This window comes from Pelecanus crispus, chromosome 5, assembly GCF_030463565.1.
Source record: "Pelecanus crispus isolate bPelCri1 chromosome 5, bPelCri1.pri, whole genome shotgun sequence".
Taxonomy (NCBI): Eukaryota; Metazoa; Chordata; class Aves; order Pelecaniformes; family Pelecanidae; genus Pelecanus; species Pelecanus crispus.
In genome coordinates, this window is record NC_134647.1 from 30,066,653 (window position 1) to 30,086,133 (window position 19,481).

At 50.1% G+C, this 19,481-nt stretch overlaps 1 protein-coding gene across 4 annotated transcripts in view; it reads left to right on the top strand.

Annotated features, from left to right (window-relative positions):
- NRP2 (neuropilin 2) overlaps positions 1 to 19,481 on the top strand; it is an 86,969-nt gene that overhangs the window by 24,725 nt on the left and 42,763 nt on the right. For all 4 annotated transcript variants that reach the window (XM_075710591.1, XM_075710593.1, XM_075710594.1 and 1 more), the window contains exons 3-7: positions 4,351 to 4,532; positions 8,819 to 9,049; positions 9,619 to 9,774; positions 11,657 to 11,826; positions 12,871 to 13,026. In XM_075710591.1, coding sequence (XP_075566706.1) covers positions 4,351 to 4,532; positions 8,819 to 9,049; positions 9,619 to 9,774; positions 11,657 to 11,826; positions 12,871 to 13,026 — 895 coding nt within the window. The remainder of the gene's footprint in view (positions 1 to 4,350; positions 4,533 to 8,818; positions 9,050 to 9,618; positions 9,775 to 11,656; positions 11,827 to 12,870; positions 13,027 to 19,481) is intronic.

Here is a 19,481-nt window from a genome sequence, read left to right on the forward strand (position 1 = left end):
GGGAGCCAGCCCTCCTCAGGCTTTGAAGCAAGGCTTCCACAAGTTTATGTATAAGGAGGACTTACATTGTGGCTGTGAACATATACATGATTTATTGTTCGTGTTTATCTCCATCCTAAGCTAATGTCCTTGGAGCATGTTTGAGTGGGGAAGGTCTTGGCATCTGTTAGGATTCAGGGCTGACGGGCAATAGGTTTGTTGATTATGCATGGAGCAGTATGAGTCCCAAAACTGTGCTTTGTGCTGAGTAGTGCGCCTCGGGAGAGGAGCACCCAGAGGAATGGCGCAGGCTCCCTGGTGCTGCTCCCCAGGTGGGTAGCAGCATTTCTGGAGCTCACCAGTGCCTGGGTGGGCACCTGGGAGGTCTGTGCTGGCCTCAGGGGACGGTGGAGCACAGCTCAATTCCTAGGGAGCAGATTAGCTATTTCACAACAGAAAAGGACTGAAAAGGTGGAGGTCTTCTCATAATCACTGCAATTTGGGCTTGTTTGCCTTTATTGTGCCTCGCAGCCTTGTTTGGAGAGTGAGCAGCAAAGTGACTTAGGGAAAATAGAGAGAAAGGAAAGACTGGAAAGCAGAGAGGGTTGACTGAATGAAAAAGCAAGCAAGCAAGCATGAGTAATACAGGCGTTAGAAGTGCTTTATAATTAGTTTATAAAAGCTCTCTTAACATCAGCAAAGCACTTTCTGCTAAAAATCTTTAATAAAAACGCAGCGATATTTGTAAGCATTGTACATTTTCCATTTAATTCTGTTAAACAGCTCCAAGAAGAGCATCTAAGCAATGTATTTCCCTCCTTTCTCAACCCCCCCATTGTCTGGGCAGTTAAAAGCACTTCAGCTTTGCTTCCCTGCCTTAAAACTCCCTGGTGGAAACCTCCATTTGAGGCAGTTTCAAACCAACTGGCTGGCCTTCCCACTCAAGCAACAGCTGGAAATTCCCTGCTGCTGGAGGAGCAGCCAACTGCAGTCACCTTCCCTGCAGGAAGACTTGGTTAATCCAGTGACTATACTTGTGGGTTATGGATGCTGCACCCTGCCCTCACATATTTATGGTTGGCTCATTGGAGCAGGGCCTGGATGGTGAGAAGTGGCCATGAAATGTGCTTGGAGATGGCAGCTTGCCCAGTGGAAGTAATGCCAGAGAGGTCAGCCCACAAAGATGTTGGTGCACGCTGACTGAAACAATGGATTTGGTTATATGAGTGAAATGCAAATTGCCGGGCACCAGTCAAGACAGTTTGGATGCCATCGCTGCATAAATATGTCCCACCCAGCTGTGCCCTAGTCTGTAATTATCTGGAAATTAAATGGTTAGAGTAGAAAGCATCCCCAGGGTTGGGTTCTTCCTTCCAATTTTTCTTCTTGTTTTTCACATGGGAAGAAGCAAGTCTGGAAGCCATGCTCTAAGCTTAACAGAAGCAAAGGTCAGCCAAACTAGATTTTAACATGGCCAGTGACCCAACATGAGGAGAACAGGGTTTATCAGCTTGTTTGATTGTGGGCTAAGGCATGGACACGACTGAAACACATGACGCCAAAAGAGTCTGTGGTGGGGATTCGCTGGTGTTCTTGCTGAAGTTTGAAAGTTTCACGTTTTGGATGTTCAGTCTTTGGTGTTTCATTTTGAAAGCCTAAAGCTTAATTGCTATGTTGGAGAGGAAGTAAGTGCTCCTGCTCAACTGGGCAGGAGTTACTTCCTGAGCGTAATACTCTCCCAATTCACACTCTGTTTATATGACCTGAAGAGAGTTTTGCCTCATGAGGAGCAGAGGACTTGGGCCAAGATATTTTAACTAGGGAAGAAAACTCTTATGCCTTTATATTCATTTTACATTTGGAAAAAAAGATTCCCTGACCTTCTCCTAGGGGCTTTTTTAGTTGTTTGTAACATTTGCTTTATTAAGGATTAGCTCCAGTAGGAGAAAGCTCAGTTAAATGCTTGGATGAAGCCAAACAGGGTTTAATTCAGAGAGGCAAATATTTCTTGATGACTTACTTACTAGATTCATTCTTTTAATTTTCCATTTGCAGATTGCCCATGAGCAGATTGCAATATTCCCAAATTGTATGTATTATTGGAAGTTATTCACCCATTCAATAAGCAAATATTTCTTGGTCCAGAATTTGCTTCTGAAATTGCCAGGGCTCCTACAGCACTGAGTGGTTTGAGGAGCCATGTGGACTTCTCTAGGATGTTTGGTGTGTTGGCTACAGCAGAAGCTGTGATCGTTACAGTCAAGTAGTTGAAGCCGTGTATTGTGTTGGCGGGTTATAACCCCACAAGGACACAACCAGATGTGATTCCCTGGGATGCTGCTAACCTCTGCCTGTGCCATGCAAACAGCAGCTTTTACAGTCCGCTCCATTAACTGTGTTTTGCCAACATTCATGTTTTTGCCAAATTAATTTTTTGCCACATATTCACGATTTCACTAGTAGCCAGTAGTCCTGCGGCACAGATGTGTGCTTCGGATGTGGAAGGACTGCAAGCACACTGGAAGCAAGTAGTTATTTAGAGAACAAAATGTCCCCACTGTTTGCTCAGTGCTACTTCAAACAAATAGACAAACAAGGAGGAGAAAATTCTACTTAAAAGAAGCAGTAACACTGCCCTCTATGTTCCTTCTCCCTGGGGAGATGGTGGGATCAAGCCACACATGATGGACATTAGTGGGGTCACGCAGGGTGCTGCTGGATGGTGTCAGGGCAATAAGGGGTCACGAGGTGATAAGGAGCCACCCAGAGCTGAGGAGAGAGCAGAGGGACCAGATCTTCATTTACATCGCTGTGTGTCCACCCACCAGCTAAGCCAAATGCTCTTCCTGTGCGAGTGCCTCTTCTCAAGACCGCTTGGATTTAACCTTGGCCAAGCCAGTTGAGTCTGTAACAAAATTAAAGGCTGGGTGTTTGCAGCTAGTTGAGTTCTTGGTCCAGCGTAGACAGGACTCTATCTGCAGGCATTTTACTTCTGGCTCTCAGCCTGATTTAGTCCCAGAAAGGAGTGAAACCGAAGCTGTCCGGGCCATCTTTCTTTGTGGAGGAGCACACTGAGTCCCTGTAAGTCTGTTTTGAGGTTGTTGCCTGCTGATGTGTGCTTTGCAGAACAGGAATGAGTCACATGAGGATCATTCTCTATCCAGCAAGCTACTTCTGCTTTCAACTCTCCGTTCCCAAACAGGAGATCTTGTGACAAAGAAGAAAGGCAGATTCCTGGCAGCCTGGAAATGCTTTTTCCCTCCCTGGCCCCGTGAGAAGAGCTGTAGCGTGTTGTTCAAACAGGTTGATACAAAGTGAAAAAACAGTCGAAGAGAGATGGGCAGTTTCTGTAAATAGCAGCATGCTGGCCAGAGAGGAGAAGAGGGGCGGGAAAGCGCGGGTGTTAGAAGGCAGCTGACGAACAAGATGTTCACGTAAAAGCTGTTTGTTTCTTCACAGCACACAGAGCCTGATACTACCTTGCCATTAGTCATGGCCTAGAAAATATGAAGGAATCTGTGGGAGTTTAACCTTCCAGCAAGACTTTGCAACAAGCTTTTGTCTCTGCACCAGGAGGCAATTCTATCAAACCTACAGATTCCTCCCCCAGACAGTTCAGATGCCCAGCAGCCATGCTGGTGGGCAGATGGGGCATCGCCAGGTGGGGTTTAGCAAAGGCAGGTTGCAGTTACAGGGTGTACAAGGATCAGGCAATAGTGAATGTGGTCACCCAGCTCTTATGCAGCACTTCTCATCCACAGAAATCTTTGATAGCACTTAGTAGAAGAGGATCAGTATTACTGTCCAAGTGCTAGGTAAGTGTACCAGCCACACTTGTTAAAGGACCAATGCGGTGTCAGACAGTGCACAAAACAGCTACCTCCTTACATGGATTGAACATTGACTGTTTGTTTAATGCTTAGTGCGTGCTTGGCCAGATCTCACCTGGATAGTGGAATAAAACTGAGCTGTGCTAAGTAGCATGATGGCACTTAAGGAGAGAAGGAAGGGAAGGAGAGCAGCCCCAGGAGAGTTGTATCTGAGCTTCTCCCCATGCCAAAGGAGTCTTGTGGAAATGGAGGCAAATTGTGTCCTAAATTTTGCATGTTGGCTCTGAAGTTGAAGTGGATGTGGCTGCAATAAATTAATGATGTGAGGAGCAATAGGGGGAGGGACTTAAATGTAGCCAGACAGATAAAAGGGAAAACATGTATTGGGGCATGTGTGGTGCGGTGTGAGTGAGAGTCCCAGGTACTCTGGAAGATGTTCTGTGAAATATGCAGGTATAAAGAAGTGGTTTGTGTTTGTTCCTGGCATCCTGAAGCCTCTCTCTGACAGATGGTTTTACTGCCATTTCACCTGCCTCCACAGGTATGACTACATCGAGATCCGAGATGGGGACAGTGAAGCGGCAGACCTGCTGGGCAAGCACTGTGGGAACATAGCACCTCCTACCATCATCTCTTCTGGCCCCTCTCTCTATATCAAGTTCACCTCGGACTATGCACGGCAAGGTGCTGGCTTCTCCCTGCGCTATGAGATCTACAAGACAGGTGAGTGTCTGTCTCCCAGGCTGTTTGCCATGATGGTCTTCACAAAGAGATGTCTTTGGCCACCTTTTCAATATGATTTTTACCATATTCTCCAGAGATAAAGGACCCTTTTTTTTTTTCTTTTTTTAAATTTAAGCAAGTTTGTTGCATCACATTTCCAAGAAGGTAAAGATGGTAGTGGTGCATGATAGTGCATTTTTGCATCACAGTAAGTCATCAAGAGCAGGTTTCCTCCTTAAATGCTCTCTTGTATTTAAGGACTAGAAATGCATTGGCATGTGTGGAGCTTGTTAGGGCTGAGTGGGGATTGTCCCTCGGTTAGGAGCGCATGGAGCTCCCCCTCCTGTGGAGCTGAGATTCAGGGCTGATCAATGACGCTGTGTTTTCTCTCCCTGGAAGCGGGGTTTGTAACTGGGGAGCTCTGGTTTTCAAGGGACTGCTGTCAGCAGTGCTGTCAAGGGCTGAGATGGTGCCTTTCCAGGCAGATATAAGAGGAACTATTCATAATTCTGTTTAATACCAAACTATTATTGAGGAAAGGAAAAGCTGCTCAAAGGCCTTTTAATAGTGTTTCTGTCTAAATATTTGCCAAAATTGTGTGTCTGGGAAGAAGGAGGCTTGAGAAAATAAAACCCACTCTGTGTGTGGTCTGAGTGTGCAGGTGAGAGAGGTGTGCCTGCATGCTGAGGGAAAAAGAGCATGTTTTGGACAGGGGTGCGGGCACCCGCCCTCTACCCACATTCCTTTGGTGGTACGTTGGAAGAAAACACACATGCGGCTTTCATGTCATCGCATCCAGCACAAAAGAAATGCCCATGCCTGGTGAAGAACCAGAAAGGAGCACAGCCAGGTCACTTACCCAGCCTCTTCAAAGGGAAGGCAGGGAGCACAGGCACCAGTGCCCAGGGGCCCTGGCCCAGCTGTGTGGCAGGCAGAGGTGCACAGGCAGCCTGCAACCCGGTCACAGGTAGATGTGAACGTGGAGGCTCTGCTGTGAGAGGATGGGAATGGGACTCCCCAAATTCATTGTGAAATGGTGAGGACAAGATGTGTCTGGAGGTTCAGGTGGATGAGGAAGGTGCTGTTCCTGGTGGTTGCCTGAGCTGTATAACCCGCCATTGAGCCGTTGTGGTACAGCCAGCTCACAGCTGCTGGCTGTTAATGGTTAGGATGCAGATTAGTCCTGAAAGAGTTTAGTGGTTCACCTTCCTATTGGGGTTTGCTGAGGCCAGTTGCCAGCACAGAGGATGGCAAAGAATGACCCACCTCATCCTCCCTTGCCTCTCCCTCCCTGCTCTCTGAGCCCAGCAGACTGCGCTGGGTTGTTCTTGTCCTCACATCGGGTCCATGCCCTGAGTCGGGCATGGGGCACCGTGGAGTGGTACAGCCGGCTGAAGCGGCCAGGCCAGGCTGAGCGCAGCTGGTGGGTAGAGACAGTGGGCAAGAACCCCATCTGCCTGGCTGGGAGCCAGCAAGGGCCAAACTCATGGGAAAAGGGGACTTTGTTACTGTTGGTAGGGAGGGAGAGGAAGCAAGGGCTGCTCTGGGACAGAGCGGATGTTGGGTGGAGGGTGGAGCCGAGTTTGTGTCCCTGTAGGTAGGTCCAGGCAGAGCTGCCCTCAGGGCTGAAGTGGTGTTTGGGCTCCTTTAGCCACACCACCCCTGCTGCAGGCAGCCATCCTCTCCAGATCCAGCCATGCTTTCTTCCAGCCACAGCCCACGAAATCCAGCCCAGCAAGGCAGGATTTGGCACAGGAGCGGGGATGAGCCTGTGATCCGGGAGCACCCCCAGCCCACCCGCCTGCCAGGCTCCCAGGGAGGGCAGTGAGCAGCGCTGTGCAGGGCCACCACACAGTACAAGCAAACCCTGCCTTTTGTTTGCAGGCAGGCAGGCACAGGAAGTTTCCTTCTGAGCTGTCAGTGTAGCCAGCAAGGGTGTCACCAGCTCTAAAGGTCATCGGATTGTCATTGTCCACATCAGTAAAGGCAGTGTGGCTGCAGCTTCTTTCTTTCTTAAAGGTGACCTAAAAAGCCAACTCTTTTCAACTGAGCATTTATTTCCACACCTTGTGCTAAATTTCCCTTATCACGGTGTGAGAGAGGAGCAATCTGCATACAAACAACTGCATACCAGTCTTTGAATCCCCTGATGGGTATCAGTCAGTGGTCTGTGGGCTGACAAAAGAGCCGCCTGCCCTGGCTGGTCCAGCCTCCCTGCTGCTCACTTTGTGAGTCAGTTTGGCAAAGCTGGCCTGAGCTCTCCATCGCTGGGCATCAAAGTCTCCTCTCAGGCTGGTCCTTGCTGCCGAAGACAGCAGGACTCCCGTTGATTATCTGCAGCTTCCTTATAAAAAAAACCTGATCATTGTGTTTGCTGGTATCAGCCAAACTGTAGACAAAGATGCCAAATGCAATAAGAGCCCCACAGGAGGAAACTGTTGTTGTCTAATGCAGTGACATAGTTATGTCTTTCTCCTGTCTCTAGAGGACAGTCCCTGACTCTGGGTTTAGTCTTTGATTTTCTCCCTAGCTCGGAGCTTGTGTTATTTTCCCTATTTATCTATTTGTCTTTCAAGCTCTTTGGAATGAAGTACACCCTTATCCCTGTTCACAGCGTTATGCTGTGATTTGTGTTTGGCCTTATTTTTTGCCTCTGTGTTTTGGCCCACAGGTTCACACCAGAAAAGCTGGCTGCTTCATTAGGTAGTCAATTAAGAGCCTCTCCTGAGTAGCTCTCCAGCTAGGCGCTGCATAATGCAGTGCTGGGATCCTGCTATTACTGCAGGCTGCTGGCCTGACTCCTGTAGGTTAATGCTGAATTGAATAACAAGTCTCCCGTTAGTCCCAGGAAGGTTCGTGCTGCCTGGAAGAGCTGGAGCAGAAGGGGTTGTGGAGAAGGAGGGTGTCCCAGTAAAACCGAAGCAGAGACCTTTGCGAATGCTAACGCCGGGTTGCAGCAGCGGCCGGCAGCCTCTTACATCCCCTTTCGCCTCTGATAGCTTCAGGCTGCTGATTTCTGTTGCCTATTGTCCTGTCTCCACAGCGCTGCGGTTTCAAAGTCACCATGGTATGAATATGACACAAATTCCCCTTTCCCTGGCCACCCCGAGGCACCTTGGCTGTGTGAGAGGGGGCATGGAGCTGGCCTGGCTGCAGCCGAGGCCAGTGCTGAGGTCAGCAATAAATAAAAGGCAACATTGTCTGACCTCCTCGCCATGCAAAGGTCTTCCTTAAGGATAGAAATAACTTGCATTTCTGGTGCGGACAGCTCAGTCTGTAAGAAAGAGGGCTCTGTTCCTCCCCTCAGCAGAGATGCCCCCCATTACCCCAACTCTTGCCACAGCCGTGGAACGGGGACGTATGCTGGAGCTGCCCCCTCATCCTTGGCGTGGGATGCAGGGGTCTGCAGGCTAACTGCATGCTTCCTGAGGGTTTCCAGCTAACAGTGGAGACATTGGCACCCTCCCCTGGGCCCTTTCACTGTGTAAATATTTGTGCTTCCTGATTTTCTCAAGAGGAAACTGAGGCACAGAAGTCCATGCTGGAGGGGGAGAGGTTGCAGGAGATCAGCCCCTGGGGACAGCTTTTTCCAAAGAGATGGCATCCCCGTTACACCTCTCTGCCCCTTCCCAGGCTGCCCCCTCCCCGAATGGGGGCTCCTCCGTCAGACCTGGAGCTGCTGTGGCCCTTTGCCAGCGCAGCCGGCGGGTGGGAGCCACAGCAGTGAGGACCACATCGACAGCCCCCTGCACGCTGGCTGGCCCCTCAGGGGGCTTTGGGGCAGCGTACACAGGTCTCCAGGCAGGTTGCTGTTTGGGGAGCCCGGCAGACAGTGGGTAGGGCTGGCAAGGGAAGCCCAGCCCAGCTCAGCATGGCCTCCCTTCCCCACCTGGGCCACCACCACTGGCGTGGGGGACACAGGAGGGTGCTGACCTGCCAAATTGGAGCTGTGGCTTTGGATGGGATCATTCTCCTAGACCTGTTTTTGGAGTAATTGGTAGGGGGGCCGGCAGTGGCATATGGGTTACAATTGCAGAGCCGTCTGAGGGGTTTAGACATGTTGTCCACTCCAGTGAATGCACGGACCTTGTCTTTCCACCTGTGGAAAGCTTTGAAAATCACCCTCTCGGTCCTTGCAGGAATTCACACAGCTCTTGGGTTACAGGACATTTCCAGAAGTGAATACACAACCCCTCTAAGCCCAAATGGGGTTTCCACAGCGTGTCAAGCTGTTGGCATTAAGCTGCTTTGTTGCTAAGGCTGCGGGTTTTTCCCTGCCACTACAGGCTCTGAGGACTGCTCCAGAAACTTCACTGCCTCCAGCGGCACTATTGAGTCTCCAGGTTTCCCTGACAAATATCCACACAACCTGGATTGCATCTTCACCATCATAGCCAAGCCAAAGACAGAAATCCTCCTCCACTTTGTGCTCTTTGACCTCGAGCACGACCCACTGCAGGCAGGGGAAGGAGACTGCAAGTACGACTGGCTGGACATCTGGGACGGCATCCCTCAGGGTAAGCTGTGGGGTGCTGCGCTTCTGTCGTCAGCCTCTCTTGGTGTCTCACAAAGCTCCAAAACTGGGCAGTCTGTGTCTGAACACCAAACGTGCCTAACCTCAGACGTGGCTGTAGCATGCAGCCTGCCATCAGGGCACTCTGTGGCCAGCTGTGGGGACGGTGTGCTTGCAGAAGGCTGCATTAAACCCCAAACTACTGCTCTGATGTAGCCATTGATCTGAAAAGCCCCATGGGTCACTCCAAGATATCACCGGTCCTCCCTCAGGGAAGGGCAGTGGGTTCATGCAGTGCTGGGAGGACTTCCCTACTGCGTACCAACACTGAGAAACAGAGAAGATTGGAGCATTTCCCAGCAATTGCAGAGCAATGCCTGCTGCAGTGGATATTTCTGCACGGCGCACTGCATGGCACTGGGCCAGCAGTTGTAAAAAATAGCCTATCCCCAAAGCCTTTCTTTATCCCGATCGGTCCCACTGTGGCATCCCTGCTGAGTGATGCCAATCTGCTGGTGACCCAGGAGGCCGGTGGAAAAGCAGGCATTACTTTTGCTGCTCTTTCTTTTGCAGTCGGCCCCTTGATAGGCAGGTACTGTGGCACTAAGATGCCGTCGGACATTCGCTCAACCACCGGCGTCCTCTCACTCACCTTCCACACGGACCTGGCAGTGGCTAAAGATGGTTTTTCTGCTCAGTACCACTTGATCCAGCAGGAAGTCCCAGAAAGTAAGTTGGAAACGTGTATGAATTTAGGCAGTCGTGTCACCTGTTTTTCCCAAGTCTTTCACTTGGCACATGCAAGAGCGAGGCAGGCAGGAGTGTGTCCAGGGGCTGGTCCCCCACCAGCAATGCAGACAGCAGTTAGAGTAGGTGTGTTCTCTGTTTCTCGTAGAAGTGAGATTTCAGTAGGAATCACACTTTCTGACCTTTCTTTGACTTTTCACTTGCTTGTGAAGTCTTCTCAATACCTTTTGGGATAGAATCCTTCATGTATGTGCTCAGCTCAAATGATTTAGGGGAAGACTTCAGCCCAGCGGGTGCAGCAGATTCATTAAAGCATGGGGGAAAATGCTCTCTCCCTCTCTCTGGTTTTCCAAAAATTCACAGCCCCGAACTACGCATTGGAATTTCTTGGCTGTCCAATTAAAAAAATGCCTAATGCTCTAAGAGTTTCAAACCAAGATTTGGTTTAGATCCCTTATTAAGGGAGGTAAATTGATGTGGAGTGAGGAAGTTGTGTGTTTTGAGAATGAAGAGCATTTCATTCTTCGTGATAATGCTTGCAGGCAAGGAAAGATTCAGTTTGTTTTCCCATGGTATTTTTACATCAGAGCTACAGTTCTCGACCTCTGTTAGCAGTGAACCTGTGATACAACAGAAGAAGCCTTCAGGACAACCCTCAGTCCCAGAGAAAGAGAGGGAGTCCCTGACCCAACACAGAAAGCCCATGAAGAGAGCAGGGTAGAATAGGGGTTGTGCAGTGCTAGGGCAGCTGGGTTGCAGGCTCTTGCTCTGTGACAGAGTTAGGGATGTTCTGCTGAGGCTGTGAGAGTTACAGACAAGCATGCACTCTTCACTATTACCTATATCCACACTCAGTTGATCTGTTCTTTAATCCCCTTTCTATTCAGTTCTTTAAAAGGATTGGGAAATAAAATGTTAATGACACACAAAGCTTGAGAAATGAAGCACAAGAGCTGGTAAAGGACCAGGCCTGTTTTGATTTATGCTGGTACAAAACTGAAACTTTAATAATACCACTGAGATCTTAACTTGGCCCATCTTTTCCACCTGGGGTTTACTTGGCCACATTAAAAACACAGGCAGTCTGGTGGAGCCCCATTGGTTTACAGCAGCGGCACGCTTGGGCCCATGCAGTATTTCCTATCAATGTTTTCTTTGCTATTGTTTTTTCAGGACAGCTGCCATAAAATATATGAGATATGCAATAAGATTGAGCTGATTGTGACTTTTAAAGTCTTAGAAGTAAGGCAACACAAATGAAAGCATACCAGAGCCTTTCATATTCTTGGCTGGTTAATTCCTGTGGGCCTGATATCACATATAGGGCATGCACATATACACAGACACATACATGCATCCATACTCTCACATGCACACCTTTAGACCTTCTCATTCCAGGCCTTGACATTCCTGCTGGCAAGGAATGTCAAGGTAAGCACCCTCCCATTGTGCCTGCCCATACTCCTTGCCTTGACAGTGCTTAGATTTCACCTCCAGCATTCAAGAAGATGGGGAACTTTGTGGCAAAGGGACTTGGGACATCTTGGTGGAGATGGAGGGAGGGAAGGGACAGAATTGTGTCAAAACTGTGCAAAGGTGAAGGAGATAGAGAAAGGGAGAAAGATCTGGACTGTATTAATTTTCAGAGGGCCATGCAAACATAAAGCTGCCCCATCTTTAATTTTTCAGTGCCATCTGTGAGCACACACAACCTGCAAGATGGTGCAGATCTGTTCATCTTTCCGGGCAGGCAGCTTTACTTGGAGTTAGCTGGGAACGATAGTTCAGTACTGCCTTCCACTTGGGAGTGAAGCACAGAGACTGTGAGCTGATCTGCCTGTGTGCATGTGTGTGTCTGCTCCAGACTTCCAGTGCAACGTGCCGCTGGGGATGGAGTCTGGCAGGATCTCCAACATGCAGATCACTGCCTCCTCCACCTACTCAGATGGGCGATGGACCCCTCAACAGAGCCGGCTCAACAGTGATGACAATGGCTGGACCCCCAATGCAGACAGCAACAGAGAGTACCTCCAGGTACGCATGCTTTCCAGCCCCCTCACCTCTTCCCCCACCAAGTGGAGTGTCACACTGTTAAACTGACCCTTGACCATAAGGCTTGTTGAATTTTTTATTGCCTCTGTGGCTCATGGGGAGCAAGCAGCAGGGGAGCTGCAGTGTCTCTGTGAAATGTGGCAGGCTGGCTCTCCCATTAACATGCCTGCACGAGGGCTGACTTGACCCACTGTCCCTCTCCCGCTCCCTCCTTCCTGCCCGAAACCTTGATGAACTTTCCAGCATACTGACAGAGACTGAGGGACCTCTGCCACTTACAAGGGCCACTGACTCCACCACTGGCCTGAGGACCAAAGTTTCCAGGAGGCACGTGGAAAAACAACTAGAATAATATTTATCTCATCAGTGATGCAGGGAGTGCGAGCAGGCTGACATCAGGTAGGGGGCTGACAGAGCAAAGACTTTGCCTGGGAGCTGGTTAGATACACAGCCTCTGTCCGTACAGGGCTTCTGGCTGTGTCACATCGCCGTGAGACACTGCTTGCTAAAGGGCACTAGGAACGGGAGGTGGTGAATGTCATTGTCTCTAGCAGACGTCTCATTCTTCATTCATGGCAGTGCTACCAAGCCAGCTCTGCTGACTTTTCTCAACCCACATTGTTAAAAAAAAAAGAGCAAGGGAAAACCAGGAACTGCAGCACTTGCTAGCTGGACACCATGCTTTTATTTTACATGGAAAAATCTGCCTCTGTCCTGCTTTAATGGACATGAGCTTCTGTGCAGATCTTGTTGCTTGGTCTGGGGCAGGAAGAAGGCTTTGTGACGGTCCCATATGGACGGACGTCAAGATCGTTAGTTACTCTTGTCCCATGGTCCTATCTACAAGCATCCTGCTGAAGTCAGCCCAGGGGGTTTGTGCCTGCTGAAATGTGCGCCCACAGATGGAGTGAGACAGACTGAATTCTCACCTTCTCATGTTTCAGAGACAGAGGGAGGAACTAACTAGCCAACCTGGGCTCTCAGGTGGTCACCATTCTCTCTCTTGTCCCTTTTTCCCCTGGAAAGGTGGACCTCCACTTCCTGACTGTGCTCACAGCCATTGCCACGCAGGGTGCCATCTCCAGAGAAACCCAGAAAGGCTACTATGTCCGTACCTACAAGCTGGAGGTCAGCACCAATGGAGAGGACTGGATGATGTACCGACATGGGAAAAACCACAAGGTAAAGGCCTTTTTGTCTCTTTTGCATGCACCTTGGTGAGTCTTGCAGCCAATGGGAGGGAATAGAACAGAGAGATTTTACAGGTCCGGAAGGTTTAATCTGTGAGGGACCCTTTTTCTGATGAGGGCTAAAAGACTGATGATGCTCTGAGCAGAAATAGTCCTTTCTCCTCTGCACAGCAATGAGGAAACACTATTCCTTGGAAAACCTGGCTGCTGTTGCATCTTTCGTGGTGGCGAGAGTATGTTATTTGACTGCAAATGAAGGAGAAAATGCTTTCACAGCCTGTGTTTTGCCATACGAGATTCATCGAGCTTTTATGGCCATAGCCCTGTCTGCATGCTGGGTTAACAATCACAAAACCACATGAAACTGTAGTTCAGGAGTTATTGAGGCCTGGAAATGAAAGGGCACAAATCCTAAGAGGGGATCGCACCATCCCAGAGAACAAAATGAACAATAAATAACGAGGAGCAATTCAGGCTGCCAGAGCTGTGGGATCTGCGCTAGCAGGCGTGGTCAGCAGGGATGCATTGAGCCCTGGGAGCTGCTGCATGCTCTCACCGTGTTTCTGGGAGGCACACAGAGATGGGAGAGAGGGGGAGGGAGGGTGAATATGGGTGTTCAGCCCTTCCAAGCTTTGCGGGTGCTGCTGCATGGCCAGGCGAGGCAAGCGGGATGTGGTCTGCATGGGAGCTTTGCCTTAAACCCCCTTGGGGAGGGGGGTTAAGGCAGCCATGTGCTGGGCTGGTCCTGTTCTGTCACTTTCCTTGGTCGTGTGGTTGTCCCTGGGTTAAGGGCACCTCAGGGAAGCCCTTCCCTGCTCTTTTGTGGTGCCCACCAGAACTGCTGCTGTGCTCAGGTCCTCCCCATTGATGTGCCATAATCTGTCTGCGTGAACTCAGTGGCTGGGGTCCCACACACCTCCCCCCGCATGCACGTCCCAGCAATTTCTGCTTGCTCAGCGCTTCTGTTAAATTAGCTGTCCCCTCCCTTTGCTGGCACAGGCGCTGCTGGCATGAAAGGCAGTAGGCTGCCTTGTCCAGGATTCATACAGACATTTCCTCCCCTTCCGGGACGTGTGATTTCCCCTTCCCTACAACTGTCTCATGGTTCAAATTCACTCTGCTTCCCAGAATGAGTCCTCTCTGTGCAGAGGCCCCTAGCAGGGTCTCATACCTCCAATATTTGGAGTATTTAAGCTCCTCATGTGCCAGTGAGGTGGTGTTAGTGCTATTTTAGAGGTAGGGAAATGGAGGCATAGGGCAGCCCAGCATAGGAGACTCAGCAACCAGGCTCCCCCAGACCTCGGGTGGGCTGGCTCTGGGGCCACACCTAATGGCAGAGGTCACGTGTAACCCTAATACAGTGGCCGTGCACTGCTGTGGAGGCCCTCTGCTCTCCCAGGACTCACTGGCCGTGGCAGACCTTTCTGTGAACTGGGGCAATCTCTCCTCACCCCAGGCGCCCTGCGGAAATGGGTGAGTTGAGGTCTCGCTGGGACTGTTTCTGCAAGCTGAGGCAGACGGGAGATTAGCAACACGCCGGTCAGAGAGATGGGCTAAATACACAGTTCAGTGTTTCAAATAGCCACTGGCAATAAATTTACCTTTCAGAGTCTAACTGGGGCAGGAATCTGGCCTGGAGGGTGTTTTTAGTCACAGGGGAGAGTAGATGTCCCGGCCTTGCAGTCCCGGACATTGGACACCGGATCCTCAGCCAGGGTGGAGCAGGACAGCACAACCGGTTTCAGTGCTGCTGGGCCAATTTACATCGCTCCAGCAAGACCTAAAGCCTAGCTGGTGTCAATCCAAAGCAGTCCCGTAGCCACGAGAATTGCCACCATTTCCGGATTTGGCCTTTGAGTCCTACCAGCTTTTTTTCTGCTCTGTTTTCTCTCTTCATAAAAAAGAGGAAAAATCAAACCTCTCCTTTTTTACTCCTTTATTCCAGTCTCACTTTGTTCCCGTGTTCCATCCTCGATTTAGCAGATACCTCCTGAGGCTGGAGGATAAGTAATTGCTTTTTGGTGGCTCGCCTACCCCTTGCATCTGGGTGACTGCTTTCCCTCCCCACCAAACAACCAGCCGCCAGCCGCCGAGACACAGTGGGGCCAGGGCGAAGCCCCTCGCTCACAGGCCTGGTGCCGGCGGGCTCTGGCGCACGAATCCTTGCTGTTCCTGCATTAGGCAAGCTCCCAGATGTCTGTATTCAGGGTGCAGATTCCTCCCTGCGTCAGTGTGGCGCTCCACACAGTTCAGGCAGCAACGGTGGAGTGAACCATGCCAAATAGATTTGTCAAGTCTGCCGCAGCTTGATTTGGTGCCATGAGGAATGGGGAGGGAGAGGAGGGGGGTGGACAGACAGGGACTTTCTATTCCTCTACATACATGCAGATATATACGTATATATATACATATATATACACACACACACACATATATATATATGCACATGCACACATAGGCATATGGGGTGTATCAAACACTGCTCTGAATTTCTGCCAGCTGTGTGGGCCAAAAGCACAGCTCTGCCATGTTATAGGCAGGTCAGCTAACATTTACATCTTCATCAGGGAACTAAAGCAAGAGAAAACCAGTGAGTGCAGGAGGGGTGGGGAAGGGATGGCACACTCTGCAGAGGATGGGGAGCTCTGACCTCCTCTCTTTTGTCCCTCCGCTTCCCCTCCTTCCGGTGTTTCGGAGAAGACTGGGGCCAGGGTGTTTCCCTGCGAAACGTGATGGCTCACTTTTGAGTCCCCAGCCGCTGGCACTCACAGCGAGGGAAATGGGAAAGGCTTTTCCCCTGCCTCGCATCCCACTCCCCTCAAAGCCCAGCCCAGCACACCCTGGATGTCCCCCTGTCCAGGGCATGATGCTCTGTCCTTGCCTGGGGTGTGGGAGCAGGGGGAGGGGCTAACCCAGCGACCTGGCCGAAGGTGCAGAGCTGTCTTCTGTGTGTCCCCCAAAAGAGGAGACGGGGAGGAGAGCGACCAGCACTACATGTTGCACCACACTCGCCCCTTGCTACCCACCAGCGCATCCCCGTGGGACAGGGCCCAACAGCCCTGCTCCAGAAAGGCTGCTCTGGCTCTTGCCCTCCCTGTTGCATCCCACTCTGTGTCATCCATGGTCGATAGCCCCAGAGGTTATCTTCCAGGCACTGACCCTGCTGTGTGCACTGAGATCTTATCTAGCAGTTTGCAAATGTCCTTAGAAAACAATAACTCATTCTTGAACCCAAGGAAGCAGTACCTGGCAGTATTTGACCTTTTGGTTTTGGTCATTTTCTTCAGACAGATTCAACTATGAGGATTTTATTGGAAAACAAAAGTGCTCATCCATTCTGATCCACTTCCTTCTTTGTAGGGTCTTGGGTTCCAGCTCCCGTGTGGTCTGAGCTGCTCCATCTTAGTAACTGCAGAGATCAGCTCACAAGGATCATCTAGTGTGACGAGGGACTTGGGGACAGGATGGGTTTTAGGATTTGGGGTGGGTTGGGAATGTGATGGGTGCTCTCGCTGCCTCCATTGCTCTGTGTGTAAAATGGGAGGATGCAACTGAAACATTTGCTTTGAGAACCTGTAGAAGTCAATGGATGAGAAATGGCAGCAAGATCCAGCTGGTGTGCATTTTCCATTTCCTACTGATTTTGACGGCTTCGTGCTGGTTATCAGCTAACCTTCCTGGGTGGTATTTCAGGTGGATGCAAGAAGGCAGGTTGAATTGCTGCAAAGAGCCGAATATCTCAGCTGTACATGGAGCTGGGGATCTCAGAGGTGTTTGGGGCTGGCAGGGAACATTGAAGATGACTCTTTGGAGACCCTTGTGCCTTCCCTTAGGAGCATTTCTCTGTCCTTTCAGTTCTTAATGAGGTCTCCTGTGTTCATTCACCTGGGGAGGGAGAGAAAAGCTTTCAGTCCTGTGGCTTCTTTATCTGGAAAACTCAGGAAAAGCTTGCATAATCAACCAGAAGGCTACAAGTGCTTCTGCACAGAGACATCATGGTGCAGAGGGTTTGCCCAGAAGCATCCCCAGGTCCCAGCCTGCTTCTGCTGCTTTCACAGACAGGACAAAGACATCGGGCTTTGGGAAAGGCAGTTGTGTGCATTCACCCTTGGTGCAGTACCAGGGGAGATTTGCAGCCCTGGCTTTCCTAGCAAGGCTGCAGCTTTGTACTTCTGGGCCTGATATCTCCTTTGCAGGCTAACAGAGTGCCACTCCTCGCGTCCCTGGTGACTCCCGGATCTGAGTGGAGCCTCTCAAAGACACGGTGCTGGCAAGCCCAGCCCAGCATGCTGTGCCTTGCCCAGACGGCTGTGCTTTGTTGAGTGTTGCCAAGTATCATTTTTCTTTTACCTCCTTGTTCCTGGATTTAATAAATCCAGAACTATCCACCCTCCACTCGAGCCAGAATCCTCCCACCATCAAACATGCCCCGTTTTATGCCTTCCCTATCTGACAAGGAAAATAATCTCCCCTACTTTTCTCCTTCATGCTTCTCTGTCTCAATCCTGAAGCCTTAATCCTGTTAGCATGCTCTGTTCCAGGGCTCTGTCTCCACGGGAGTAACATAATCCTGCAGTAAATCTAGTGTATCCAGAGAGACACATACATACGGACGAAGGCAGGGCTGCTGCCATCCTTGGCCTTCTCCTCTGCCTCCCCCAGCAGCTTTCTTCAGCTCCCCAAGAAATTGCGTAGTGGCCAAGCAGCACAATAAAGAAAGTGGGAGAGGGGTTACCTCCTGCCCCCTCCCTGACTCGCTGCCTCTTCAACTTCATGGTGCTTTTTGTCTCCCTGTCCTTCACTCCCTTCACTCCAAACTCTGCTGTTGGCACAATTCCCATACCCACTGGAACTACTGCAGCTTCAGAAATCCCCCCATCACCCCGCAGCATTCCAGTGTGTCAGAAATACGACTTCTAAGTGTTGGTGTGGAGCCTGCGTGTGCGTGCACATGGAAAACTTGCCCAGTCCTCCTCTAGCCTAGACATCATCTCCCACCACTTGGTTTCTGCAGCAAATTAATTAAGTCATCTCTCATTGATTATCAATTTAATTTTACATGTAGACCCGCCGACTGGACTAAAACAGAAGTAAACATAAAGTATATGGGGAGGGGATGGGCAGCTTTTTGATGCAGCAGTGAAAATTAGTTCCTCTGACTGCTTCTTGGAAGGTGCTTTTAATTTGTTAATGGTTTTCCCATTTGTCTTCTGGCTCCGTCACCCTTCAGCGCGTGTGCGTGCACATGCGCATGTGTGCTCTCTGATGAGTGTGTATCTATCTATCTCCCTAGATCACAGCCAGATTTTTTTTTTTTATGCTGGTGTAAATTACTGTGACTTCTTATACTTCGATGGCGATATGTTGATTTACACCATTTGAAGACTTGGCTCAAAATATGTGCTGAGTGGGATGGGAAGCAGATAGGATGGGAGGAATAGCAATGTTCTATTTTGGTAAAGGGGAAGAAATCTTTGCTTTCTTGGCACTCCCAACTTCACACATTTTCCTGCTAGTTCTTCCCATGCCATGAGTGCTAAATTGAGGCAGGATGTAGAGCCTGTTCAAGTCAATGGGACTCTCTCCACAGTGCGCTCAGGCTCTGGGGTCAGCATTTTCAGTGCAGAGAAACCGTATGCTAAGGGTCAGACCCTCGTCAGCAGCGTTGGGACCTGCGGGCTTGTGATGCATTTCCACTTGGGAAGGAGGCTGAAAGGCCGGGCACACGGGAGGACCCCCCTTCTCTAGCAGCACTAAGCACCTGCCCTCTGAAAATGGCCTCTTTCTGTTATGCTGAATGGAGTGCAAAGCAATGACTTGCTAAGATCAGCTGGGGCTTTTCAGAAACAAGGTTCACTGGGGCAGATCCTGCCAATGCGGCTGATACTAGACCTTGAAGTCAGATGCTGTTTCTGCCCTCATAAACTGGCAGTCTGGAGTGTCAAGGCCCTGATTCAGAGTTACGTAGCTTGTTGAATGTGATCTAGTCTGAGGAAATTACTGGGCCCCAAATCTAAAACAGAATTGAGGTTGCTCCCCTTGGAAGCAGGTGGTTGGGACTAAGGTTGTGTAAGAGATGCTTTCAGCAATGTATGTGATAGTGATAAACTTTTGGGGCTCAGTCGTGCTTCTGCTTTCTGTCAAGCTTGACTTTGCAGAAGTCAGCAACAAATTACGCTGGTGTAAATTTGGCTTCTGGCCCCTGATGCTCGTATGTGCGAAGTGAGCTAAAAAAGAACAAAACTGGAAATATGTTAAACCAAAAAGAGCAGCAAACCTCATCAGTGACTGTTAAACATGCTGGTCCATATGCAACCTTTGGCTCATGGAGTCTTCAGACTGCTGATTGTGGGAAGCAAAGAGAGGTTGCCAGGAGAAGATTCCCCGAGGCTTGCTACCCTCGGGCATCTGCTGGGGCCACCACCAGGAGCCGCCCCCTGGGACAGA